Genomic DNA, 27,967 nt, shown 5'->3' on the forward strand with positions numbered 1-27,967 from the left:
TTGCCGCGGGGTCGAAGCGCGCGCTCCTCCCCTGCCCCCACAAGGCCCGGAGCCGACTTCCTTCGATTGCGCGCGCGCGGGGTTGGTGAGAGTGCGCCTCTCGAGGTCACGTGAGAGGTTTAGTCCGCACGCTCTTGGGTGCAGCCATTTTCTTGAAGCTAGCGATCCCTTCAAAGTAGGACTTTAGATGAGGAGTCTAAAATGTTTTCGGGTCTAGTTGTCAACTCTGGGGGTGAGGCTGCAAGAAAAGGCTTCTATCAGACCTCGAGATGTCTAATTTAAGTGTCCCTTGCTCCTAGGTCCTCCAATTTATTTGTTCCCTTAGTTCTTAGAAAGAACTATTGATGAAGCAAGCCCAGAAAATGAGGCCTTGGACTTTTAAAGATCTCCAAGCGGCGGGACCTAGGACGGAAGTCTTAGGGGATTAAGTAAGTCCTCGAGAATGGAGTCCTGGCCCTTTAAGGGTGTGTGTTAAGGGGCGGAGTCTAGGGCGGAAGTTGTAAGTCCGGGCCGAAGTCCGGCTGACGAAGGGCGGAAGTTGAGTTTGGGGCCCAAGCCGCAATCATGGCGCTGGAAAGGGAAGATGTTAGAGATTACAATTTGACTGAGAAGCAGAAGGCGATCAAGGCCAAGTATCCTCCAGTCAATCGGAAGTACGAGTGTGAGTAGGTGGCTCACTTCTCTCCTTGCCGGGGGCTTCCGGCTTCCTCTTCCATTTTGCCCCATAGGGTGGCTCAGGCATTCCCGTTTTGCCCTTTATTGTAGGCTTTTATGTACTTCTCTGGGGAACGCTGAAGGCTAAAGCCTCCTGGTCTGAGAGTCGGGAAACCCGGGCTCCCAAATTTACAGCCTTTTGAACTTTTTCTGCATATGCCTAATTACATTTATCTTGTGGGAATTTTACTTCCGTATTAATTCTGAAGGTAACGTATTTTCAAGCGTTTGAGGGGTTGTCGCCCCCAAGTATCTCCCTCCAACTGTGGGATAGTTAGAGTGTGCCTAGGGTAGAGGACTCGGAAAGCTCTGAGTAGGGGACTTCTAAATTGGTGTCTTACCTGTATCGTGTTGTTAGCAAAAAGACCTGGTCTTGTCATTTTTAGCTTAGTGACTTTAGGCAAAAAAATCACATAACCTCTTTGCATTCAGTTCCTTCATGTGAGGGATAAATGAGATAATAATAAATGTGAAAGTATAGTGCAGACTCTGAAGTTCTACATAAACGTTAAGCTGCCGTCCCTAAAGGTGGATGTGGTTTGGGGAGCACAAATCTGGCTCTTATTTCCTTTCTTAAAGTTCTTTCATTGATTTCCCATTGTCCTCTGTATAGAGTCCAACTATTTACCATAGCATACTAGGCTCTGTACTTTCTGGACCCTGCATATCTCCCTAGCTCACTGTCTCTCACTTAATTTTTTAAAAATTACTTTTAATAGGTCATATATATGATTTAGAATTCAAAAAATACAACGGGTATGCAGCGAAAGTCTTTCTTTCAGCCCCGATCCCCAGCCCCTTAGTCTTGCTATCCAGATCGACCATCCTTAACATTTTCTTATGTGTACATGCAAAGGTGTATGTTTACTTAATTTACTTAACCAATTTCTAGTTGATGGACATTTATACTTATACTCGTTTGCCAATAAAAATAATGCAGCAGTGGATATACCTGTGCATCCATTGTTTGGCACATGTGCACGTGTATCTGTAGAATAAATTTCCAAAAGTTACATTGCTTTTTCAAAGGGTATCTGCATTTTATCAATGTTTTTTAAAATTGAAGTATAGTTGGTGTACAATGTTGTGTTAATTTCTGCTGTACAGCCAAGTGATCCAGTCATACATATATAGACATTCTTTTTGATATCTGCATTTTAAACTTCAACAATTATTGCCAAATTGCTTTCCATTGAGGTTGTGCCAGTTTATACCCTTGCTAGCATTGTGTGTGTGCCTTTTTTCTTTCCTTTTAAGAAGCCTGAATTCTTTTTTTTAATTCATTTTTAAACTTATTTTTACTTTTTAAAATTTATTTATTTTTTGGCTGCACTGTGCTGCGCGGCAGGTGCGGTCTTAGTTCCCCGACCAGGGAGTGAACCCGTGCCCCCTGCATTGGAAGCAGAGTCTTAACCACTGGACCGCCAGGGAAGTCCCGACTGTGCCTCTTTTCTCACACTTTTACCAATTTACTGTGTTACCACACTTTTTGATCTTTTCCAGTCTGTTAAGTATCTTATACTAATTGCATTTTACTTATAAGTGAGGCTGAACGTATTTTAGTATGTTTGGAGTTATTTGTATTTACCTTCTGGAATGTGTATATTCATATTTTTAACCCGTTTTTTCTATTGGATTGTTGGTCTTTTTTACTGTGCAGAAGTTTATTTTTATGTAGTGAAATTTGTTAACCCTTTTTATGGCTACTGGGATATCATACTTAAGAAGGCATTGCTCACTCTGGGACTGTAAATTAATTCTCCCATGTTTTCTTCTAGTACATTTGAAAATAAAACTTTTTTTTTTTTCTTAGGCCATACCACATGGCTTGTGGGATGTGGGATTTTAGTTCCCCGCCCAGGGATTGAACCTGGGCCCTTGGCAGTGAGAGCACAGAGTCCTAACCACTGGACTGCCAGGGAATTCCCCAAAATAAAACTTATATTTTAGTATAAGGTACATATAATAGAGTACACATGTTACAAATGAATTTTTGCAAACTGGATACACCTGTATAACTAGTAACCAGATCAAAAAACAGAATGTTACAGCATCCCTGAAGACCCTCTCATGCTCCTTTCTCCTCTCTCCGTATTTTTCCCATTAGCCTGACTACTAACACCATACATGAGCTTTGCATGTTTTTGTACGTAATCTAAATGGAATCATGTAGTATGTATTCCTTTTGTGTTTGGCTTTTTTTGTCTCATATTTATGAGAACCGTATTTTTGCTAATAGTTATAGATTGTTCATGTTTCTAGTATTTATGGTTTTTAAAAAATATATATTTAAATTTTGAATACCTTAGGATTAGGGTAAGGTGGAAATTAAGTATCAATATCTGATAATTATTTTCCAGATGCTATAAAATCATTTATCAACAGTCTGTCTTTTCCCCTGTGATTGAAATATGACATCTTTATCGTATACAGAATTCCTCTAACTATATTTAGGTCTATAGCTGGACTTACTATTCTATTCCTTTGTTTTAGCTCTCTTTTTATGTGCCAGTGCCACATTTTAAATTATTGAGGCTTTATTGTATCTTTTAATATCTTCTAGGACAATCTCCCTCTCAGTACTTGCTCCTTTCCTACCATTCTTATTGTTTTTATTTTTTTCTCTATATGTAGATAAAAATCAGCTTGTGACGATCCATAAGAATTACTGTTGGTATCCCCTCCCCCCTTTTAATCATTTGTTTCATCTTCTCTCCATCCTGAGGCTACTTAGGGGCCCAACCCTGAATCACCTTATTAGCATAGACTCAAGTGTGGTCAGAAGGGACTCTTTATGAATAACACTGAGTGACACTCCTGTCACTCAGAAAATTCCCAGGATTTTAAGAGCTCTGTTCCAGGAACCAGGGACAAAGACCAAGTATATATTTTCATTATACCACAAAAACATTCAGTGAAAAGCAGCAATTAGGAATGAGAGAAAAGGGCCTCCCTGGTGGCACAGTGATTAAGAATCTGCCTGCCAATGCAGGGGACATGGGTTCGAGCCCTGGTCCAGGAAGATTCCACATGCTGTGGAGCAAGTAAGCCCATGCACCGCAACTACTGAGCCCATGCACTGCAACTACTGAGGCTGCGAGCCACAACTACTGAGCGCATGTGCCTCAACTACTGAAGCCCGCATGCCTAGAGCCCATGCTCTGCAACAAGAGAAGCCACCGCAATGAGAAGCCCATGCACTGCAACGAAGAGTAGCCCCCACTCGCCGAAACTAGAGAAAGCCCATATGCAGCAACAAACACCCAACGCAGCCAAAAAAATAAATAAATTTATTAAAAAAAAAAAGAATGAGAAAAAATAAACAATAGTGTATTTTTGAGAAATAGTTGAGAAAAGACCATTTGCTCAAAAATCCTGTTAACATTTTGTTTGGGAATTCCCTGGCCATCCAGTGGTTAGGACTCGGTACTTTCACTGCCGGGCTGGGGTTCAATCCCTTTCCGGGGAGCTAAGATCCCACAAGCCTTGCAGTGAGGCAAAAAACCGAAAAAAAAATTTTTTTATGTTATGCCTCATGATTACATCTATGGAGATGATGTAATCTGTTTCCTAAGAATTGAATCTTTGCATTCCAGGGATAAATCCCACTTGGTCATTCTGGATTCTACTTGCTGACATTTTGTACAGAATCTTGGCATTGATGTAATGTGAGATTAGTATGTTTCCTCCAGCTTCATTTCTTGCCACTGACTACCCCCAGATCTACCCCAAGCTCTCCCTGTAGCCCTGTTTTTCCTTTAAGACTCAGCTCAATTGTCATCTCATATATTCATTCAGCAACATTATTGAGCACCTGTTGTGTATCAGACACTGAGCGGAAACTGGGAATAAATGAGTGAGCAGATAGATAAAGATCATCCTTAGTCTCTTGGCACATAAAGTGTTAAGTCTTGTTTCCTTTGGGAATTCTTACCTGAACCCCTTAGTCTAGCTTAGTTTATCTCTTATTCTCTCCTATAATAGAATTTTCAAAGTGGGTGGTTTCTAGAACCCTAGGTTTCCCCAGACTTTTTCAAAGGATCTGTGAAGTTAAAACTACTTTCTTAATAATACTAGATGTTACTTGCTCTTTTCACTGTGTTGATATTTGCACTCGTGGTGCAGAGGCAGTAATAGGTAAAAGTCCTGGCCCCTTGGCACAAATTGAGGCAGTGGCACCAAACTGTATTGGTAGCCATTGTATTATTTACCACTATGTACTTATAATTAAAAAAAGAAAAAGTCATTTTTACTTAAAAATGTCCTTGATGACTTGGCAAGAACTATTAATTTTATTAAATATTAACCATTGAGTACACACCTTTTTAATATTCTGTGTAACAAAATGGGAAGTATGCATAGTGTTTCTGCTGCTTCTCAAAGTATTGATGCTTACCTTCAGGAAAAGAACTTCTGTGATTGTTTGAGTTGTGAGATGCCTTTTTTCTCGGAACACTATTTTTTCTCAAAAGAATGACTGAAAGACATACTATTGTTATTCAGACTTGGGTATTTCCAATATCTTCTTGAAAATAAAGTAATCTGTCACATCAAGGAAAATAACAATATTTGTTGGTATATTGATAATGTATATTATATAATGATAAAATTCAAGCTTTCAAGTGAAATCAGAATTTTGGAAAACTTGTATCTGCCATCATGAGCTTCACGGTTTCCCAGTGCTTAAAGACTTTTCTGATGAGATTGGAGGTGATATTAACAAATAGATTTTTAAAAATTCTATAGAATGTGTCAACATCGATGAACTGATATTATCCCAAAAACCAATGCTTGATATTACACAATCAGGCAAAGATAAGATCTGTTCTAAGCACAAGATAGAGCAATGGATTTTAATGTTACAGAGTTCGAAAAATTCATTGTTAAAACCTCAGATTCTGCATTGCAACTAACCTTTAAAAAACCACCAGTTTCTAGTTTTGGTGAAGGAAGACTATATACAATTTTTTTTCCTTACTCCGGCTGTGCTGCCCATATGCATTTTTAAAATAAATTTATTTATTTATGTATTTATTTTTGGCTGCATTGGGTCTTCATTGCTGCGGGCAGGCTTTCTCTAGTTGCGGCGAGTGGAGGCTCTTCCTTGTTGTGGTGCGTGGATTTCTCATTGCGGTGGCTTCTCTTGCCGTGGAGCACGGGCTCTAGGCACACGGGCTTCAGTAGTTGTGGCTCGTAGACTCTAGAGAGCAGGCTCAGTAGTTGTGGCACACGGGCTTAGTTGCTTCACGGCATGTGGGATCTTCCTGGACCAGGGCTCAAACCCATGTCCTCTGGATTGGCAGGCGGATTCTTAACCACTGTGCCAGCAGGGAAGTCCACATTTTTTTTTAGCTCTTAAAATACTCCTTTTTCCTCCTGCATATCTGTGAGATTGCAGCACACTGAAAAGCCAGACATTAAAAATACTTGCAGAAATGCTAAACAGCGCCACTCTTCTCACTACATTTTTTGAAAATGTAGTCATTTTTCATAGAAATATATAATTTATGTTAAATAAAATGAGCTTATTATTTGTATTTATTTATTTATTATTTTTGGCTGCATTGGGTCTTCGTTGCTGCTCTGGGGCTTTCTCTAGTTGCGGCGAGAGGGGGCTATTCTTTGTTGCAGCGCACGGGCTTCTCATTGCAGTGGCTTCTCTTGTTGCAGACCTTGGGCTCTAGGCACGCGGGCTTCAATAGTTGCAGCCGTGGGCCCTATAGCACTCGGGCTTCAGTAGTTGCGGCACGTGGGCTCAGTAGTTGTGGTGCTTGGGGCTCTAGGACGCACGGGCTTCAGTAGTTGTGGCGTGCATTGGCAGGTGGAATGTTAACCACTGCACCACCGGGGAAGTCCCTGGGCTTATTATTTTTAAGTGAATTAATACATACTTAAAAATTTTTTTCAGTTAAAATTTCTAGGTTAGTATTGCCAGATACAACCCATATAAACAAAAGCTCTTTGGGTCCTCAGTAATTTTTAAGAGAATAAAGGGTTCCTGAGACCAAAAAATTTGAGAACTACTGCCCTATAGCAATCTGTCATTGTCTCTTTAAACTGTCTTAAAAAATTGAGGTACAATTTACATGTTATAAAAGTGCTCACATCTTAAGTATAAAGTCCAATGAGTTTTGATAAACAAATGACATCTGTGTAACCAATACTCGAGTCAAGCTCTAGAACATTTCTGTCACCCTAGAAAGTTCCCTTTGCTCCTTTCCAGTTAGTCCCCTAGCCCCTTACCTTGAGGCAGGCACTGCTCTGATGTCTATCACCACAGTTTACTTTTGTTTTAGAGTTTTGTATAAGTGGAATCACACAGTATAGATTCTTTTCTGTCTGGCTTCTTCACTCGGTATCAAACACAGCTAGATGTTAAACTGGTGAATGGATTTTATTCGGTAACTACTGACAGCAGGGGAAAGAGGTGAGCTCCCTGACTCTTGTTAATGCATTGTATCAGTAGTTCATGCTTTTTTATTGCTGAGTAGTGTGGCATTGTATTCCTCAGTTTGTTTATCCTTTCTCTTGATGGATATGGGGTTTTTTATTTGGGGGAATAAAATTGCTGTGAACCTTCTATGTCCTTTTGTGGCCACATACTTTCATTTCTCTAGGGTTAATACCTGTTATTTTCTTTTAACTTGTTTGTCATCTCTGCTGATCATTGAGCCTCTTAATGCCTAAAATGTATTGAGTTCTCAGTAATATTCTGAGTAAATTAGAGATGAGCTTAAACCTTGGGTGTTACCAGAACAAGATGTGTTATGTAAACGGCACTAAACTGGGAGTCAGAAAATCTCAATTCTAGTCCCAACTCTAATCAGCAGTGTAGTCCTAAACAAGTCGCACAATCTCTCTGGATTTCAGGTTTCTTCTTGTAATTGAAGGAATTCTGTTAAATGAACTCTAAGACTTCGTTATAGCCTGAATATTCTATGATTCTGAGCAGGAAGAATTGATGGAAGTCAGGTAAGAGTGAAGGATAGACTCTAAAATCATTTGTTTTTTAATTAGTTAATTTTTTAAAATTTGGCTGCCCTGGGTCTTCATTGTGGCACTTGGGCTTCTCTAGTTGTGGTGCGTGGGCTTAGTTGCCCTTTGGCATGTGGGATCTTAGTTCCCTGACCAGGGATCAAACTCACATCCCTTGCCTTGGAAGGCAGATTCTTAAGTAGTGGACCACCAGCGAAGTCCTGACTTTGAAATCTTGAGATAACAGATCCAATGGGAACTTGCTGTAGTAGCAGTTGTTATTTCCTAGTGTTGCTGTGAGAATATCAGGAAAAAGCTCATAATACATATTGTAGAGTTTACTTTCCAAAACAGTTTTATTGGTCAAGGATATCATTGAGGAGTCCTTCAAATGAAAGAAATCAACAAATATAAAACTTGGCTCTTGTTAAAAATAAAAAACTGTTTTGTCTGGGATTTGGCTAGCTGTTCATGAAAAGGTGAAGTGAAATCTGGAATTTTATATCTTTGATGATGTAGTTTCTAGAATTTTGGTCATTCACACGAGTAGATATTTAGAAAAGATACTGATTTGTTTTGTTGAGGAAAAGTAACTAATGGCAGAGAATGGCATTTGTTTATTGAAGAACTATGATGTATTAGACACTTTTTAGATCACCTAGAAGACCGTGGCTTTGATGCCTTCCAGAAATTGTCATTCATTTAAATATAAATCTAGGCTTTTAAAAAAATAACCCTTTAGCATCAATATGCTAATATTATGGAAGTATTAATTCTTTTATTTAATATTAGTTCATTTAATATTAACAGAATAATAACTGTGAATGCTTAGAAGAAATTTTTAAAAATAAAAAATAACCCTTAACAGAACAATCAACTTTTGTGTAAATGGTTAGTGAAAGGTGTGTGGCCAGCCCACATTTTCTTGCTGTTCAAGGATTATGTTCTTAGTAATGATCTAGAGTTATTTTCTTGTGATTTGCAAGTCAGGTTTAGTTACTTATAAGTGTTTTTTCCTCTCTCCCTCAGATTTGGATCATACAGCTGATGTCCAGTGAGTATAGCTAGAGTTTATGCCTTTGCAACCACGTGCTTAACATAGGAAGGCTGATGTTTTAATCTTGATGTCCCGAGTTTTAATTTTTCTCCTCGTCTTTTGGTTCCTTTAGAACATGCAAATGATGGTTTAAAAGCACCTGGTTTCAGTGTCATTAAACTGATTGAGACCTTTGGTTTTGTATTTATCATGTTAATTTTATTTTGACTTTCCTGACAAGTTTTCTGCTTTGCAGTGGATTATATTACACAGGGCATGAATGTATTTCTTTAGGTTACACGCATGGGGAGATACTCTGGAGGAAGCATTTGAGCAATGTGCAATGGCCATGTTTGGTTATATGACAGATACTGGGACAGTGGAACCCCTCCAAGCAACAGAAGTAGAAATCCAAGGTAACCAATTTATTCACAAGGAAGAAATTGTTATAGATGTTCAGTATTCTATGTAAATTCAGTATATGCTCACAGTAAGAACAACAAAATTGATTATGAGCTTGTTCTTTCAACTAGCCTAAGAAATTCATTGCGCTGTTAAATTCAAACCAGTTTTTTAGAGACAAGAGTTATTAAACATGATACTGTCATGGTTCTTTTTGATCCTGTGTAGGAGATGACTTACAATCTCTTCTGTTTCACTTTTTGAATGAATGGCTTTATAAATTCAGTGCTGATGAATTCTTCATAGCCCGGGTAAGCAATAGTTTTTCTTTTTTACTGAGCAAATGCGTTCTTACCCATATTTTATAATAAGACTAGTGATTTAAAATAGAACATGTGATGCAAAACCAAGCCATACAGATGATGATTTGCAGAAATTATAATAACCATAGGCTCTTCTTGGATAACCCGAGTTTGCTTATGTATGTGCATTTTGTATTTAGATCTCTTATTATATACTTGTCACTCATCAGGATTGTGTGACAAGAACACACCTATTGTTGCCACTGTCTCTGCACATTTTATGTCTCCCAAGTTTGAACTGTATTTATGTCCGTCCATATGTTCCTTTTGTCCCATTTGTAATTTGGCAGTTCTACCATGTTGGCCTAAGTGTAAAAATTGATGCTTTTAGTTTTCCTTAATGTGAAAAAGGAAAAGCCAAATGGAGTTTACTTGTTGCCACCAACCTCCAGAGGGAACACCTCTCCAACCTCATTGTCATCTAACACACATGGCCTTCCTTGCTTCCGTAATTCCTCCATTCTCTCCCTTACCAGCTCCACTACATATATTCTTCCAACTGGGTCATTCGTCCTATAGAACTGGGTCATTCGTCCTACAATATTATATAAAAATAGGCTGAGAGTTTTGTCAACTCTAAATAAATAAAACTGAAAAAAATCCAGAGTGATTGAAACCCTAGGTCATCCTCCTCTATGTATCTTACAGAAAAATTCTTTTGACTCATATTTTTAGATTGTACATTTTTAAGAATATGTCCCTTGAATATGTAAGAAAAAACTATTTCCTTGAAATATATAGTTTGTTATTCTGTTTTAGTTAACATTTTAGTTTTCTTTGCTTCAGAGAAGTTTTATGCTATTATCTTGAAAAGATGATAACCTAGACATGTTTTAGGAGCTGGTCTGTTATGAACATATATTAAAATTAAAAGAAATTTTTTTTCTTCTTTAGGAAGTAAAAGTACTTAATATTGATCAAAGAAATTTCAAATTACGGTCAATTGGGTAAGTTTTGAAAACCTTTTAAGTAGCGGGTCATGAAAGATGTTAAGTTATTCTTCAGTGAACTCAGTGGGCAGGAAGACAAATAGCAATGTTAAGTCAGAAGACCAGTTGCATCCCAGTAGGGCTTTGCAGGTTAAGCTTCTTGAGATACCTAGGAGCCAGGGTTCACCTCAGGTTTGGTGGACCAGAAACTTGTCAGAACAAAGTTGTTGTGTGTTATTAAACAGGATTCCCAATTTGTTGATTTTTAGCACAAAAAATATATCATTGGTAGAGGGCACAGATATTTGCATAAAGCTTAGCTTGGTGATGAGAAATGCTGATGCATCCTTTCTTATAGATCCTCACACCTGGACTCCATTTCCTTCTATTAACAAGTTATACACTTCCTTCCAGAGTTTGCAAACACTTGATTATGGCACTTTGATTGGATTTGGTGTTTTCCGAGTTTCTTCAGTCATTTAATGATATCTTTTAGGTGTTTTGTTTTTTTTTTAACAAGTCTCTGTTTATTCATACTTAGATATAGGTTATTTTTACTCTTTTATTTTTGTGTACAGATTTACTTAACAATCACGGTTTCTAGGACAGGTTCAGGTAACTAAAAAGCCTTTATAAGTAGTTTATATTCTCTAGACCCAAGGTATGCTGCAAGCCCAATCTGGAGCAAAATGGGAAATAACATCTTTCTAAAGATAGGCTTAGAAATCCTAATCTAGTAATTTAAGATGTTTCCTTTCTCGGGTAGCAGGGCTGAGTTATATCTTGCTGCTAGGCCACCATTCACAGGGATAGCCAAGAAAACAGGGTACAGACCACCAAAAACAAGACCAACCAATTCACCTCGTGTGAAGGTACAGGTTTCACAATGCAAATCACCTGTATTCAAAGGTAAACTTACAAAATCTTTGTAAGATACGTGTGCCGTCAAAAATGGGATCTCTGCCATTGCTAAGCCAGCAGGTATATGAGCCTGTGTCACATGTAAGATTCGTCGAAAAAGACTATCTGCTATTAGGCCATAGAGGGCAGCGTTAAGTCCAACGTATGTTGATCCATTTTCAAGTGGATTCCTTTCTGTTTTGGAATTTGGTTAATTTTTCTGGTTGTGATATCAATTAAGTTCTCCTTGACAGTATCATCTGGTTCATGATTTTCCATCTTGAGCCTTACACTTTCCTCCCAGCACTCACTGCCTCCTCTGGTCTTATTCAGCCACGTGAGGGCTCACTCCAACCCTTACGCAGCTCTTTTAGGTTATTTTTATATAGAGCTTATCTTTTCTATTTTATGTTGAATTTTTTTAGTTTCTTTTTGTAAAGTGAGAGCTTTTATTATCTCCTCCTCCCTTTTTTTAATGGGTAAGAAAACAGGGTTGTCCAAGGGTACTTAGCTAATAAATAGTTGAACAGAATTTTAAAACTTTGCTCTTTCTACTACTGCTACTGCTTCTGCTACTGTGATCTTCAGCCACATGTGTTGAAGGGAGAGAGGATGTTCATCCCAGGTTCCAGGGCAGTACCTTTCTAGGGCCTTCCATGTACACACCATGGACATTTTTTGAAAAGTTATAAAATACAAACCAAGTTCAGACTGTATTACAGAATCTAGTATTTTGCCTTTATGGTGTTCAGACGTGCTTTCTCCAGTGGAAGATATTAATTAGTTCTGTAGTCCTGAGTACAGTGAAAATTTTGAACATGCTACTCTGTTGTGAACCAATATTCATTAAACAATGTTTATTGAGAATCTACCTATATACATTATACTAGGACACTTTTTTTTTTAAGAGCAACTATCAACCTTCTTGAAATGGCTATTGTACACATAAGTCCCTCAACAGCTGTATCTGCTAACAATCAAATTGAAATTTATAGCTCCCTTCCCCCTCCATCTCTTTTGGCTTTCTAGTATCTAAACCACATTTATAAGGCTTATTTTAAAATGTGGAAAGAGAGAATAAATGTTAAATCCTGGAAATCTTAATCATGTTTCACTTTTCCTTCTCAAGGTGGGGAGAAGAATTCTCATTGTCCAAGCACCCTCAGGTATGTTTTTAAATCCAGCCATTAGAAACATTTTATACTACCTTACCATAAAGTCAGTGAATGTGACAGTTAACTAGTTCTAATAAGTTAGTGTAAAGTCCTAAATTTTTCTCAGACTAATATGACCTGTCGGGACATATTATGTTAAAACACTGATTTCACACAGCTGATTTGGAGGATTAGGAATCAGCACTTGGGTCATAGGGTCAGGTTTGTTACAGAGTTGTGGGGTGTAAAAATCCCTTTGCCTTATCGAGTTTTGATGTCCTCCCCCATAATGAAGGTGTTGGACTAGATGTTCTCTAAAGTGTCTTCTGCCTTTTGTGCTTCTCCAGATTCAGTATTTGCCAGCATGTATGGCTTCGCTCTATACGAGTCAAATCTCTTGGAATAGGGGGAGGCAATTTTTTTCCTAATGTTTTGTGCTTTGTGGGCAGAGAATGATGGAAGAGCAACTATTCAACTCTTCTCTTATATATAGCACTAAACAGCCAAGGACAACACATTAATGAATGAATGTGGATGTGTTCCAGTAAAACTTTTTTTAAACATTTCCTCCACTACTATTTAGAAATGTAAAAACCATTCTTAGTTCGTGGGGCTGTACAACAATAGGTGGCAGGCCGGATTTGGCCTTCAATTTGTAGTTCACTGACTCCTGTGTTTAGGCCAAGGAGACCTAAGTTAGTTGGAGGCGACTGGAAAATCCTGTTCGCTTCTGGTAGCTGCAATAGAATTTCTTCAACCACAGTGCAATAAAATGAAGCCTGGGAGGGAGCCTCGGGGAAGAGAAGCATAAAAAGAACAGAAGCCAGTAGAGAGGGAGCATGTGGACTGAAAACAAATTATTTTTATAATACAAATGACAGTGGCATTTTCTTTTGAGTATGTTATATTTGAGATACCTATTAGACATCTAAACGGAGATGTTGGATAATAGGCATTTGACTGCCATTCAGAGAAGGGAATAGGCCGAGTTCCCAGGGCCCAGGTTCAACTGTATGGAAGAAGCCTTAAGAGGGAGCCCTGACCCAAACAGTAGGAAAGCTTTGTGTTCTTGGATTCAACCCATCTGATAAATGAAAAAGCTGATGCCCAGAGAGGTCAGACAGCTTCTGTATCCAGTTGCAAACAAAGCCAGGACTATAATATGCTTCGTCTCCTAACTCAATGATTTTTTTGCTGTACACATTTGCCTCTCATTTTTACTGGATCAGTGGATAATACTATACTAATTTGATAACTAATTGTTTCGTCTGAGTTTTTCAGAGCAATATTAGAATTTTGACTTTCTGCCAGTCGTTGCTAGAGTTAATGATTCTGATTTTGATGTCCTTTTTCTTCCTGTTTTTTCTTTAACCCCAACTTCAGGGAACTGAAGTCAAGGCAATAACGTATTCAGCAATGCAGGTCTATAATGAAGAGAAGCCAGAAGTTTTTGTGATCCTTGACATTTAAGACACACACAAAAAAGAGCCTCCCTATGAAGAACTGTTTTTTCTCTTCCTTTTGAGAAGATACCATGATACCATGATATAAATTCTACAGTATCTTAATATATGGAGATTTGCAGAACAGAAATTTTTAAATTAAAATGTGACTTACAGAAATGGAAAATCTAGGTACAGCCTTGGTCTGTGTTATCCAAATATTCAAAGTTTAAAGAAACCTTTAGGTGGCAAGTATGGTATCTCATTTGTTAATTCCCTGCTGTAGCAGCAGGTGCCTTACACCCTTCCCATGGAATGCCAGCCCTCCAGCCTGGTCCCAGAAAGGATCATTGATCTAAGAGCAGCCTGAGAGACTCTGAAGCCCCCATGCTCTTACTGAATGCAGCTTGGAAAAAAAAAGAAATTTGAGGAATCCTACAACCAGGATTTTGCTTTTCTTCCAAATTGGTTAACACATATATTTTCTATACGTACATGAAAAGAGGTCGTTTTAGATTGCTGTGGGAAAGAGCCATCCTGTATTCCAGTTGGTTTTCTCAGATGAAACAATTATAGTTGAACAATTGGAAGGCTTCTCTAGAAAGAGCCCTGATTTACTGTTCTCACTTTTTTCTAAGCACTGAAGTATTGACACTTTCCTGTTTTCCCATAAGAAAAATTTGATGCATGTACAAATGGGCCCTTCTTTCTAACATATAGTTTTATATTAAAGCCATTATATTTAGAGAAGAAAAGGAGACTTTTTTAAAATGTCTTTGGTTTTTAAAAATTACCTAAGCTTTTCATTCCTAAGGAGACAGGAGGCCAGGAAAACAACTTTAAAATGATCTGAACTTTTCAAAGTAGATAACCTTTGAAAACATGAGGCTGCTTTCATTTGATTTGCAGCATTATTCCATTTTCTATTCATTGATTGAGGTATTCTTCCTTGTGATGCAAGAGTTTGCAAAGTTGCTATTTATTCACACATATGTGAAAAAAGATTGCCACTGGGTGCTGCCAAATATCATTATAGTGTGCTGAACTTGACCTAAAAGGAAGAGATTGTCTGTGAGCTTTCTAACTGTTCTCTTGGAGCACCACATTATTTTTACTCTGGGGATTTTTTTTTTTTTTTTTTGGGCTGCGCCACACGACATGTGTGATCTTATTTCCCTAAACAAGGATCGAACCCGTGCCGCCTGTCTTGGAAGCTCGGAGTCCTATCCACTGGACTGCCAGGGAAGTCCCTCTCTGGGAATTTAACAGAAAGTAGCGGGGGGTAATGAAGACAAGGGCAAGAGCCTGTGAGGTTTTTTTTGTTTGTTTTTTGTTTTTGCGGTACGCGGGCCTCTCCCGTTGCGGAGCACAGGCTCCAGACGCGCAGGCTCAGCGGCCATGGCTCACGGGCCCAGCCGCTCCTCGGCATGTGGGGATCTTCCCGGACGGGGGCACGAACCCGCGTCCCCTGCATCAGCAGGGGGACTCTCAACCACTGCGCCACCCGGGAAGCCCGAGCCTGTGGATTTAATAGTAGCTCTTCAAATGGATACACAGCAGGATCTCTGAGGTAGCACTCCTTTACCTTCTTTATTCTCAGGCATATTTTATAATGTAAATTGTGGACCTCCAAGCAAAACAATGTCTAGAAGAATCTCTTTACCTTTTGTTAGGATGAATTTCCAGCCTGAGATGGGGCTCTTTCTTTCGACTCCTTTACACATCATGGGCTACTTGGGGGGGGTTGATTGTGCAAGTGAACAATGGGATACTGTGAGGGGAATGGGAGAGCTGAAGCCAAAGTAAGAAGAGCTCTTGGGATGTATTAAGCCAAGTAGGGTACACATTTGACTTGGTGGGGTGGGGGGAAAGCATAGCCATATCTCTTAACCACCAGAGCTGTATAATGGGGCTCAATAAAAACAAGGCAGATGTAATTATGCAATACAAATTATATTTTCTTATTTTTAATAAATTTATAACATTACAATTTCAGGTAAATTTTAAAATTTAGTTTGTGTTAGTTTTAAAATATGCCAAAACAAAGATACTGAATAGAAGGAAAATGAGTATGTTACCCTTTATACGTGAAGTGTTGGCATTCTTGATCCATCAGTAGCAGCACACGTTTTATTTATTTTTAGTTTATTTATTGAGATGGTTGCACCGTGCTCTCACCAGATTCTTCTGCCAGTTTCAAGTATGTGTCTTTCCCTAAGGAACAGATTTCCCCCATTGCAGAGCTAATTCTCCTTCCCCATAACGTACCCACCCATCTTCACTTCTGTCTTACTTCTGGGCTGCCGTTCTCATTTCTGAAAATGTCGGGTAGCAAATCCGCTGCCCAAGGAGTCAGGCAGGTAATGGGAGGGCTGCAGGTGTTGAACTGAGGGTTTACGCAGGGGCCAAGCGGGCAGCTGCCTCTCAGCTCCAGCCCTCATTTCTAATGGGAATACAAGCCTAGGGTGGCAGTTTTTCATAAAACCCCAGAGAGTGGGATTTTTATGTAAAACCTCCCAAGTTTTTGGAAAGAAACCCAAACCACTGTGGGTCATCACAATGAAGTACAGACAGGTTGTGTGCGGGCAGAATCTGGTCCACAGGTTGCTAGTCTGCAGCTGCGTTTTAAAACCGAGCTCAGGGAATTCCCTGGCAGTCCAGTGGTTACGACTTGGTGCTTTCACTGCTGTGGGCCTGGGTTCAATCCCTGGTAGGGAAACTAAGATCCCACAAGCCTCGCAGAGTGGCCAAAAATAAATAAATTTTAAAAACCCAACTCAAATCACATTTCCACAATGCCTCCCTTACCATTCAGCCTTCAGGGGTCTCTGAACTATGCCTCTCTAGTTAGCTTTAAAGATTTGCAGGCTTATTCAATTTTATAATTGTTTAATGTTCACTAGTCTTATACCTCTGAATAGAAGGAAAGCTCCTAGACGGCACATAATAGATGGTCAGTTACTACTTAGTGGTCAGCGGATTAAGCATCTTAGAGCTACGTCAAACTCTTAGGCAGAGACTGCAGGTCAGCTCCTTGAGCATATCTGTAAGAACATAAGAACCCCAAGCCACAAGCCTCAGTTCCTAGCCTTTGCTCTACTACTGTTTGACCTTGGACCTACTTCCTCATCTATGTGTTATAGGTGTGTATTAGTGATTCCTCAATTCCTTTCCAGTTCTAAGTTTCTGTGATCTAGTAATATTTTAAACAACTGAGCTGAGAAAAAGAAGGTATCTTACTGGAACAGTTTAGCCTAAAAGGTCCAGATCACACCATCCAGGTCTGCTCACTAATCAGACAGCCATTGTCATGGGTACAGGGCTGTGTTACATGATGGCAGTGACTTCAGGAAAGTAACAGTAGTGATGTGATGCCTTTTTCTCACTGGTGCCTCTCCAAGAAGGCTAAGTGGTTATGTGTGTCCTTACAGCCACCCTTGCTAGTTCTCTTTCCACCTTGCTATTACCACTTGGGCTTCGGAAGAGAATGTTCAAGAAGAAATGGTGGAAAAAGTACAGTTTACACCCTCCTCAAAGTGGGGGAAGTGCACCAAGTGGACTACAGTTCTGCCCCTTCCTGAAGTCTGAGCTTCAGAAGGTTTGGGGAATTCCAGATTGAGACTGAGAATGTAGTTTCTTCATCTACAAAAACCAGGGGGTGGGAGGGGGGGACAGGAAATTGGAAAAGATAGCTTCCAAAAGCTCCTTCCAGAGCAAACTTCCTCAGAATTTAGTGACTGTAGTAATTTATCAATGTTTTTTCCCATATAACATGCTCTGTACTTTTTTGTTCTGTTGCCTGTAAAATGAACAATTAATGTTGAATTCTGGACATGCAAGAAAATAGTTTTAGGGCCAACATATTTATTTTGTCATAAACACATATCCAGGTCTCCTCTGTACAAAACATTTTCCCAGATGCTTTCTGTATATTACCCATTTGTCCTGCCAGCAATTCTATATGTAGTACAGTTGTCCTACATTTTACAAATAAGGGGATTAGTGACACCTAAAACCTACTGGCTAGAAGAGGCAGATTTGGGACTTAGGACTCTGTTCACTGTATTTATACAATATCTTTTAATATATAACAAATCACATTTATGTTCTGTTGTTCTTTTGATCCAGGTAATAGCCCTGTGAGGTTAGCACAACAGCTCTCATTACTCAAGTTTTATTTTATTTTTGGCTGCGTTGGGTCTTCGTTGCTGCGCGCGGGCTTTCTCTAGTTGTGTCGACGGGCTTCTCATTGCAGTGGCTTCTCTTGTGGAGCATGGGCTCTAGGCGCGCAGGCTTCAGTAGTTGTGGTGCACGGGCTCAGTACCTGTGGCTTGCGGGCCCTAGAGCGCAGGCTCAGTAGTTGTAGTGCCCGGGCTTAGTTGCTCTGCAGCATGTGGGATCTTCCTGGACCAGGGCTCGAACCTGTGTCTCCTGCATTGGCAGGCGGATTCTTAACTGTTGCGCCACCAGGGAAGCCCTCAATTTTTATATATAAGGAAACACTTTACATTTGGGTGATATTTGTAAGGTGCAACTCAAAAATAGATGATTGACAATGGCTGTCTCATTTTCTCTGACACATACTCTAAAAGTTCAAAAGCTAATGTTATTTAGCAAAAACATTTTGACTATAGAAATATCTTGTATCAGTACAAGACAGTAGAAAATAGTGGGTTTATATTATTTTTTCCCATTGCCACATAAATACACAACTGTGTGTGTTTTTTAAATTACTTCCAAATACAAACTTTAAGTACATTAGAGTCATGGATTCACATCCTGACCATGTCACTCACTGGCTATATGACTTTGGGAAATTTCTTGAACCTCGCTGAGGCTGGGTTTCTTCAACACTGAAATGGAGATAGTGACTACTCACAGACCAGGTGTCCCCAGCTTTGCTACCATAGTTAAGAATCTTATTTTGTAGAAGAAGAGAAAGGGAGTAATTTTGGAATTATACTTGGAACTGTGGAATTTAAACACTACTGTGCTAACAGTTTTATTTTGAGGATTTGGGGGGTACAGTGGTTAACAGCACAAACTGGAGCCAGATCATGGGGGTTCAAGTCCTGGTTCCACCATTTACTAACTGTCCACTTTGGGGCATGTTGCTGAATCTCCGTGTGCCTCAATTTCCAAATTTTAACTCGTGACAATAGTTGTTGAGAGAATTAAATAAATGTATACACATAAAACTCAAGACAGTGCCTGGCACATAGTAATGCTCAGTGAGGGCTAGTACTATTATTGGGACAAGCTTAAATGCTAACAGCCACCTTACTTTTTCACCTTTTAATTTTTTTAATTTTTTTTTTTTTTTTTTTTTTTTTGCGGTACGCGGGCCTCTCACTGTTGTGGCCTCTCCCATTGCGGAGCACAGGCTCCGGACGCGCAGGCTCAGCGGCCATGGCTCACGGGCCCAGCCGCTCCGCGGCATGTGGGATCCTCCCTGACCGGGGCATGAACCCGTGTCCCCTGCATCGGCAGGCGGACTCTCAACCACTGCACCACCAGGGAAGCCCCACCTTTTAATTTTTTAAAAAGGCCACAGCGCTTGGTTAGGGGGTGACCAGCCTAAGGATAACCCTGGAGCCAGTGCCATTCTGCCAGAGTCTCTTGTTTATTAAGAAGGGCAAACAAAGCCACTCCCTTCTGCTTCTCCTCCTGCTTTCTCTTCAGACTTTTTCCTTTCCTGCTTCTCTACTCCAAATCTTTCCTGTTAGTCTAATTTTCTTTCTTCCATTATCAGAGTTGAGCTGTTTTCAAAAGCTGTGCTTGTCCCTTTATGCCAAGCTGGGTGCCTTTCTACAGGACCCCCATTTTACTGTCCCATCCTGATTCCCTTGCAGCTCGAAGTATTAACCATTCAAGGGGTGTGTCACAATTAGAAGAAAGATGAATCAATTATAGGGTAACTTTGTTTCTGCCTTTATGTTCCCATGGCCTCTCCAAGTCTTCTCTCAGTACCAGTGTAGCCCGCCCATCATCACCCACCATCAAAGTTCACACCATACAACTCACCAGTTCCTACCTTTGAATTCTTGTGCAGATTCTTTTTCTCTTTTACAACAATTGCATAAAGTTCCTTAAGTCAGCTAATGTGTGTAGTAGTCAACTCCGCTTTGAAGTTGGAAGCACCTTAAGGAGCAAGGGAACTGGCTTCTGGTTATTATTTGTACCTTCCATCTTTTAATGGTCTGTTTCAGTGATGCTTCCAGTTCTTCCTGATTCCAAAGCCCCCTGGTGACATGCTCCTTAGGGAGAGATCTTTAATGTCGTGTTTTCATATCCAAATTCTGAGTTCCTTGTTTTTATCAACAGTGCTCTTATCCTTCCACAGCCCACATTGGAGTTTTCTTGAACTCCTCTTACACTTCCATCCCCTGTACTCAACTATTTGCTAGTTTTCCTTAGTTACACTGATCATTTATCTTCTCCTTTCATTGTGTCTCCTAATTGGATGTTCTTTCCATTATTCAAGGTGTAGCTTAAAATCATTTTTTTTTCTCATTTTAAATATAGCATTGCTATTTTACATGTTGGCATTAAGGACCATTTTTGTTATCTGTATTTATTTTTGAGTAAAAACGAAATTAATAAATGTGATACTCTCCCCACCCAAATTTTTTGTCTGAATTCCATTTAGGAATCTGGGTGCTTGGTAGATATTGAGACATTGGTTGGGTGAATAAATGGATGTACTTCTGGCTGTTGGTACTTTCTACCACACATCGTCATTGGCCATATATGTATGTCTCTCCAGCTGGAATGTAAAATTCCCCCAGGACTTTATTTCATTTCTCTCCCTTGCATGTGACAAGGGTTCCCGAAGTCACTACAAATGCCTCATCTTCCAATATGTGGATGTTTATATGTATGTCTGTTACCTAAAGGTAGGAGTCAAGGCCTCTCCTTCCAGTTTCCTTCTTGAAACTTCCTAAATTTTCTGAACTTGGCCAAGTCTTTTCACCACTCTAAGCTTCAGTTTCTTCATCTGCCATAATACAGTACTACCTGCCTCACCTGGCTGTCAGGCTAAAACATTTGTTGCTCAATTTTTCTCTAAAAGAGTTACGACTCCCTGAAAAAGGAAGGAGGGGAGGGAGGCAAGACAGGTAAACTAAAAAACGTCAGTGAAGTGCCCACAGAATCTGGAGAGCTAGGCTCTCATCCGGTACCTCTCTTCCAGCAGCATCGAGGCCAAGGGCGCGGTCCCCCCTCTGTGTGACGGGGGTGGGGAGGAATGGGGGTGACGCCCAAGGCAGTGACCCTCTGTAACGCACAGACTGCACTATGGGAACCGAGAGTAGAGGTAAAGGACACTAGCTCCCCCTGGCGGTAGGGCGGCGGTTTCGCACACCGCTAGCCAACCCACTGCGTGGGCTGGACTCAATGACGGGTCCGTTCTCAGGCCTGTTTCCTCCTGTTTTAAATGGGGAGGCATGTGTGCCTACCTCAGCGGCCTTGGATCGAGTAGGGACCCGGCAAATAGGGGCTCTTTATCGGGTGCACACTGCACACAACACAGCGTTTTCTATTCATCTTGCACCCCCAGAATTTAGCTTTAGGGGTGTCTGGTATGTCGGGGCCCTCTACGGGGAACTTTGGGGATCTCGCTGCCGGACTCTGTGATAACTTTTCAGGAAAAGTAGTTGTGCGGGAAACAGGACTGAAAAGGAAAAGAAAGGTTCCTACTCCTTAATCCCACTGACTGGTGCAGCCCTCCCTGAGAGTAGGATGAAGCCACGTGGTCAACCGCCTGAGCGCGAATAGACGTTGCTGCTGCTTAGGGGAAAACACAGGGCTTTCATTTTTTAACACGGCCCCCAAATACTGGAGCGTCTGGTGCAGGTGCCGTTTTCCACTGCTGTATTCCTTGTGGATTTTTTTCCTCCAGGGGAAAAAACGTTTAAAATCAACTCAAATATGCAACAAAAGACACATTATCTTCTTGTATTTCAGCGTTTAACCTTTTTGAATTATGCAAGAAAGTGCCACTTCCTTATTGGATAATTTTCTTTTTTGGTAGGAGATTAAGCAATGGTGTCTGCATATACAGTACTACTGAACGGATATACTTGTCATGTTTGAATTGCATACATAACCTCAATTATGGGAATGAGGATGGTGCTTTATGCCAAAGTCGTTTCAAGTTATTTTACAAAAAAAAATTTTAATGGCAATACTTGAAGTAAAGCAAAGACATTTATTTTTCTTTCCAAATTAATCTGAAGGCTTCTTTAAATAAGACATCTTTCTTGGTTTCTCTGGTATGGCATTTAACTTCAATAAAAACTGATTTAATTCAATTCATTGATGGAATACAAATGTGTAGCAATTAAGTTTCACAGTGCTTGGAGAGTGTTCTGGTTTCTTTTTCAAAAGCAAAGAAAACATTAAACTTGCAAAATTTCAGGATATAGTATTTCGGTCACATTTTCCTAATATAGTTCTTTAATTACTCTGAATTACTGTGTGAATTCCCAGACTGCAACCCATGATCAAATAAAAATGCAAATACATCTCAAAGTAAAAATGGGCTATTTTAATTTAGTGTCCATACTATTTGACCCTAATAAAAAGTTTAGATGAGGGGGCATACACAATATCTTAAAATTTCACAAAAATTAATATTTTCTTGGACTGGGCAACCATATTTTAATTTTTTTTCCTTAATGATAGGGTTGCGAACCAGTGGACTGGAATATGAAATGGTTCCACTGCCCAACTTTAGCATCTATCTATCTGGGGAGAAAAAGGGAAACCTTGACTAGGGGACCTATTTTGCACATAAAAGACACTGGAAAGATTAAAAAAAATGTATCCAGGCCCCATCTGCCAGAGATTCTGCTTCACTTAGGCATCTGTATTTTTGAAATTTCCACAAGTGATTCTCAAGTGCAGCCAAGGTTGAGAACTACTATCTAGGTAAAAATGTTCCATTTTTTCCCGTATAGGCTGAATAAAATAATTTACTCAATAAAAGAATTAAGTAGTTGTAAATAATATCAACAAGGAATTAAAAGATTTTCCCAGTGGGAAAATCAAGAAACTATATAATGGATCTGTGTATCTAGAAATCCAAAAGAGTGAAGTAAAGTATAATCAGTTCTTAGATATACTTTACAAGTTGTCTTTAATAATGTTTGCAAATGATCTAATCAAAGCCCAAAGGTAAAGAGATGACTGGCATTACCCTGGTCACTGGTTTCCTATCTAAAGATGATGAAGTACCAATGGCTTTTGCTGGTGTGAAGAAAATTAAAAGAGGCAGGGAAAAGTGTTTATCATGCTTTTAAGTAAATACATTTCGAAATATTTTGCATTTAAAAGTTAAGAGTCCCGGGACTTCCCCGGTGGTCCAGTGGTTAAGAATCTGCCTTCCAACGCAGGGTACACGGGGTTGATGCCTGGTCAGGGAACTAAGATCCCACAGGCCGTGGGGCAACTAAGCAACTACTGAGCTGGCGTGCCACAACTAGAGAACCCACGCACTGCAACTAGAGAGAAGCCCACATGCCACAATGAAGACCCAGTGCAGCCAAAAATAATAATAATAATAATTAAGAGTCCCCTGGCTTCTCCTGTGTGTGGCTTATTAACATATTTCACTTTTCATTGGCACTAACACAGGTACTTTAGGGAGAAGGCTGATAAGTTAGAAAATGAAGTTTATAGATTCTCTGTGGATTTCATTTTTCTGTTCTATTCATGGCTCAATTGGCATGAATAGTTGAGAAACTCCTATATCAAAATAAAATATTAATTATACTTCACAATATATAAAATTGGCTAAATAATGCCACTTGTGTGACAACCTGAATTTTTATCATTGAAACTCTTGTAACCAAAGTCACATCCTTTACATAATATTTATTCTGTATAGGATTTATCCACATACAATGACGTCAGCTTTAAAACAATTGACTGTAATTTGTATAAACTCATCTTATAAAATAGAGTAATACACAACACACCTCAGTGATTTAAGCTGATATTCTAGGACTCAGGAAATTGGATCATTCTAATTCCTATTTTTGCCACTTTCACTGGGCTGTCTTAGGCAGGTTGCTTTACTGTTCTGTGCCTCAATTTCTTTACCTTTCATGTGATAAATGTCCTATTTCATAGATACGTAAAGAATAACAAAAATTATTAAATAGTTTGCAAATATAAAATGCTATATAAATGATAAATAGTAATACTGATCCACTCTAATATAAAAGAACTTAGAACTTTCCACTTATAATCTAAAGTTTGGTCCTCCAGTACCTACTGTTATCACCCTTCCCAGTTAAACACATCTTATGCTGTACTGTTTTTAGTGATTTTTCCATAGTATTAATTTGAGGACTCCAAACATACATAACGAATATGAGTGGAAATTTCAATATATCTTAGCATGACTCAGCAAAATAACTTTAACGAATTGAGTTCTGAGCTCATAAGTAACTGAAACACTAAGCTTTTCATCCATTAAGCAGTAACTTGGCCACATAAAAGCAGTAACTGTGTTTGATTTCATCACTCAGACATACAATATTGAAAGATTTGTTCTTAAAAAGGTCTTAAGATATATGATAACTATAGAAGGAACCTTGTAAAGATGTGATTTGCTGCTCTATGGTTACCAGCTTATAAGTGCAAGGAGTAACAGGAGTAATGAAGTGAGACTGTAATGCTCAAAGGGAATTCAAAAAGTGATACAGCCCAAGGTTTTCAGTGCTCTGCAGAGTGTCTGGGGAAAGGTTTGTAGGGAGCTTAAACCAGAGCAGCTCTGTCCTTTAGAGTTTCCTTAAATGTTGAACTTCTCTATGAAACAATTCATTTTAAGAAGGGGTTTCTTGGGTAAAAAAAAATCTTTTAACCCACTGGCCTAGTCAATTTTGCTTCCTCCAGACAGTAGGCACGACTCAGTGGTGCTTTATATTGCAAAACTTCATCCTATCAACCGGATCTTGAGGACCATAGATTTAGAAGGGTGTTCAGAAGCTGATAAAACAGCATTCTTGTAAGAGCAAACTTTGGTCTAACCAACTTCCATTATTTTCCTAACATTAAAAAGAAAAAGGGCTTCCCTGGTGGCACAGTGGTTGAGAGTCCGCCTGCCGATGCAGGGGACACGGGTTCGTGCCCCCGTCCGGGAAGAGCCCACATGCCGCGGAGCGGCTGGGCCCGTGAGCCCGTGAGCCATGGCCGCTGAGCCTGTGCGTCCGGAGCCTGTGCTCCGCAACGGGAGAGGCCACAGCAGTGAGAGGCCCGCGTACCGCAAAAAAAAAAAAAAAAATCCATAAATAAAGCTTATATTAACAGATTATACCCCTATGTAATATTTTCCCACATTTAAAAGCCAAAGAATTCAGTTTTCTTAGAAACCATTAATAGTTATACTCTAGAAAAGAATTGGTCTCTAAAGTCTTAGATAAATATGATATGATACTGGAGTTATTATTTACAACTTACAAACATGTCACGTATGTTCTTTTATGACACTAAAATGATAGAACAGATGCGCTGTCTAGTTTGGTAAATTTGATAGCTGTTTTGTGGAGATTGCTTGATGCTTGTTATAAACAATTATGAGAAAGCATTATTTCTGATAAGGCTCTACAAGTGCTGGTGGCACTGTGTTCAGTGGACCTTGCTGACAATCATGCTGATGTTTGCATGCAGAATATAGTAGCATCAAAGAACATTTAGATCATAGACTAAAGTGCATTAGAGTATACACATGCAAGCACAACTTCATTTCTATAAATAAAGCTCAAGTCAGTCATTTTTCCTATTGGTTCCAATGATTAAAAATCAGATTACAATTTTGAAAGATGTTATCATCCTCTGGTGAGACTAAAGAATGACAAGTGTTCCCTCCCTCATTTGGAACAATGTAATTGTTAAGACGCCTGACTCAGGAATGGTCATGTTGGGAGACAATGAACTCAATGCACACTATCCGGTCTTGAAGCAATTGGAAATTTACCATCAGGGGAATCTTGAAAAAAATCTCAGAATTAGGTACCATAAAACAAAGTGGTTATTCATCTATTTATAAAGAAAACTTAAAGAAATTAACCATTTTGGCCCACAAATTGGTATTAAGGACAATCATTAATTAAAGAATAAGAGAAAATAACATTAAAAAGTATCTTGAGGTATGTCATGGCAGTTAAAAATACAGTATAATACATGGAGCCTCTATCAAAATTAAAACAAGCTTAATTGGGATAACTTGCCAAGACCTTTATGAACAGTTCTTTACTTCTAGTATTTAGATTTTATCTTTACAACTAAAATAATGCATCTCCAATTTGACTGTAATTTTGGAATGTTTCATAATTCATATAGGGGAGGAGTTAAAACTTAATTTTGTATTCTAGTAGAAAAGTTTGTTTTGAAGAAATATATAAATTATATAAACTGCTTAAAGAACTTAGGAGAATAATGTGTTCAAATAGTTTTATATATAAAATTTATATATAAATAACATAAAAACATGTCAATAGGTACTATAGGGACATTACTTAGCACTACTTGAATAACTCTAGTTCAAGATATTATATGTTGTTGAAGGTGATTAAATTCCTCTTCTTTCATACTTTCTAATTCTCATAGGCTTCTTTTTATAATTATTGCAGATTGGTGAGGTTTGACTTCACTTCTTCACCATTTCAGGGGACTATCCAGGGAGAGACAGTTGAAAGAGGACTGTTTAAAATCAAAACCCGTCCAGTCACCAGTCCCACCACTTAAACTTTCTGACCTTAATTTCCTCATTTGTAAATCAGAGACAATACTATTTACCTTGCTGCTTAGGTGGGGAGATGTGTGAAAGAGCACTTTGTAAGTAATATAGTAGTATATAAATGGAGGAAATTAATCTTAAGAACCGGTAAGAACCTCCAGTTTTCTTTTTTTCTCTGGAGAGGAAGAGAGCTATATAGACCGATCCTCAAAAAACTACCTTGACAGTATTAGTTTCCTGCTTTAAGAAAGTGATGTCTGTATATAATCTCTGATCAGCTTCTATTTTAGAGTTTGTTCTTTTTAAACACTGACTACATAAGAGTAATTTTTAACTTAATGACAAAAGTTTCAAATATGAATGATTTCAAACAGTTTAGGTTTGTTTTCTGCCATAATTCTAAAATATTTAGGATATTGGGATAATGATAGGTCATTTTCAGTCTGAAGGTAATGGACTAATTAGTTTAGTCAGGTAGGGTGCCAGAGCCTTAAATGTGTTCTTACCTGGTTCCCTGTGAAAATTCAATAGTGGTAGTTTATATGTTTTTGAAACACCTTGAAATTATCTTATATACAGTTTGGTTGTGGTGAATTTATTTAAAATATTTTCTTTGAAAAAAGTTCACTAAGTAGATCTTCCAATATTAAAAAAAAAAGGTATCTCTGTAATAAAAGTAAGAGGATTAATTGTTCATCCATCATGCCAACTCAAGCTAGGTCTTTCTTTCCAGTGCAGCAACAGATTTTAGGGCAACAAAGTTCAGAATGGATACAATGGCCTGTTCAGAAAGCATGCAAGTGATATCAGGTCATTACTTTCAGGTCAGTCTGATAATTTGTTAACCAGACTCTGACCATGGAAAGAGAGAGTTATGGGAAGTCAATGTAAGTTGCAGACATGCCAGATCTGTTGGTTCACATCCCAGCTACCTGATGTTGGGCTTTATTTCCTTTTCTTCTTCTTCTTCACTATCATCAACCTGTTGTATGACCAGATCAGCAGACCCATCCTCTACAATCTCCACGTATGATCTATTCTCATCTTCACCCAAGTGCCACCTGGAATCCTTATCTCCATCTGATGGGGACATAAGATGCTGTTCGGCTTCCAAATCAATGGGGAGGCTGTCTATGCCAACTTCAGCAAGGCACTCATTACAGAGTCTGTAGCGCCTGGTTCCTTCCTGTACCACTTGACCTGTTAGATCAGTCACATGGCGTTTGCATTTTCTGCAGATCAGTTTGCATGCCTGGTGAATCTGTGTAGAGATTTAAATAGTGATAAAAAAAGATTTTTCAAAAGCAG

At 39.0% G+C, this 27,967-nt stretch overlaps 2 protein-coding genes and 1 pseudogene across 10 annotated transcripts in view; 1 reads left to right on the plus strand and 2 right to left on the minus strand.

Moving 5' to 3' along the window:
* Window positions 1–75: 75 nt before the first annotated feature.
* The window catches only part of TSLIG1 (tRNA splicing ligase complex subunit 1), a 42,160-nt gene continuing 14,268 nt past the window's right edge, over window positions 76–27,967 (plus strand). The window contains exons 1-7 of one of the 9 annotated variants that reach the window (XM_089896873.1): window positions 76–175; window positions 300–428; window positions 8,719–8,743; window positions 9,020–9,141; window positions 9,356–9,438; window positions 10,384–10,436; window positions 12,448–12,484. In XM_089896873.1, the coding sequence (XP_089752999.1) occupies window positions 9,069–9,141; window positions 9,356–9,438; window positions 10,384–10,436; window positions 12,448–12,484 (246 nt within the window). In that variant the 5' untranslated portion in view covers window positions 76–175; window positions 300–428; window positions 8,719–8,743; window positions 9,020–9,068. The other 8 variants (XM_022575104.2, XM_089896864.1, XM_089896859.1 and 5 more) reach the window with 8 other exon arrangements.
* Window positions 10,818–12,378, minus strand: LOC115801802 (transmembrane protein 126A pseudogene; annotated as a pseudogene).
* ZBTB8A (zinc finger and BTB domain containing 8A) overlaps window positions 20,905–27,967 on the minus strand; it is a 45,760-nt gene continuing 38,697 nt past the window's right edge. Inside the window, exon 4 of the mRNA XM_022575103.3 lies at window positions 20,905–27,920. Within this exon, the coding sequence (XP_022430811.1) occupies window positions 27,588–27,920 (333 nt within the window). The 3' untranslated portion in view covers window positions 20,905–27,587. The remainder of the gene's footprint in view (window positions 27,921–27,967) is intronic.

This window comes from Delphinapterus leucas, chromosome 1 (genome assembly GCF_059928025.1).
Source record: "Delphinapterus leucas isolate spDelLeu-1000000601 "Yukka" chromosome 1, BTC_Dleu_Yukka2, whole genome shotgun sequence".
NCBI lineage: Eukaryota > Metazoa > Chordata > Mammalia > Artiodactyla > Monodontidae > Delphinapterus > Delphinapterus leucas.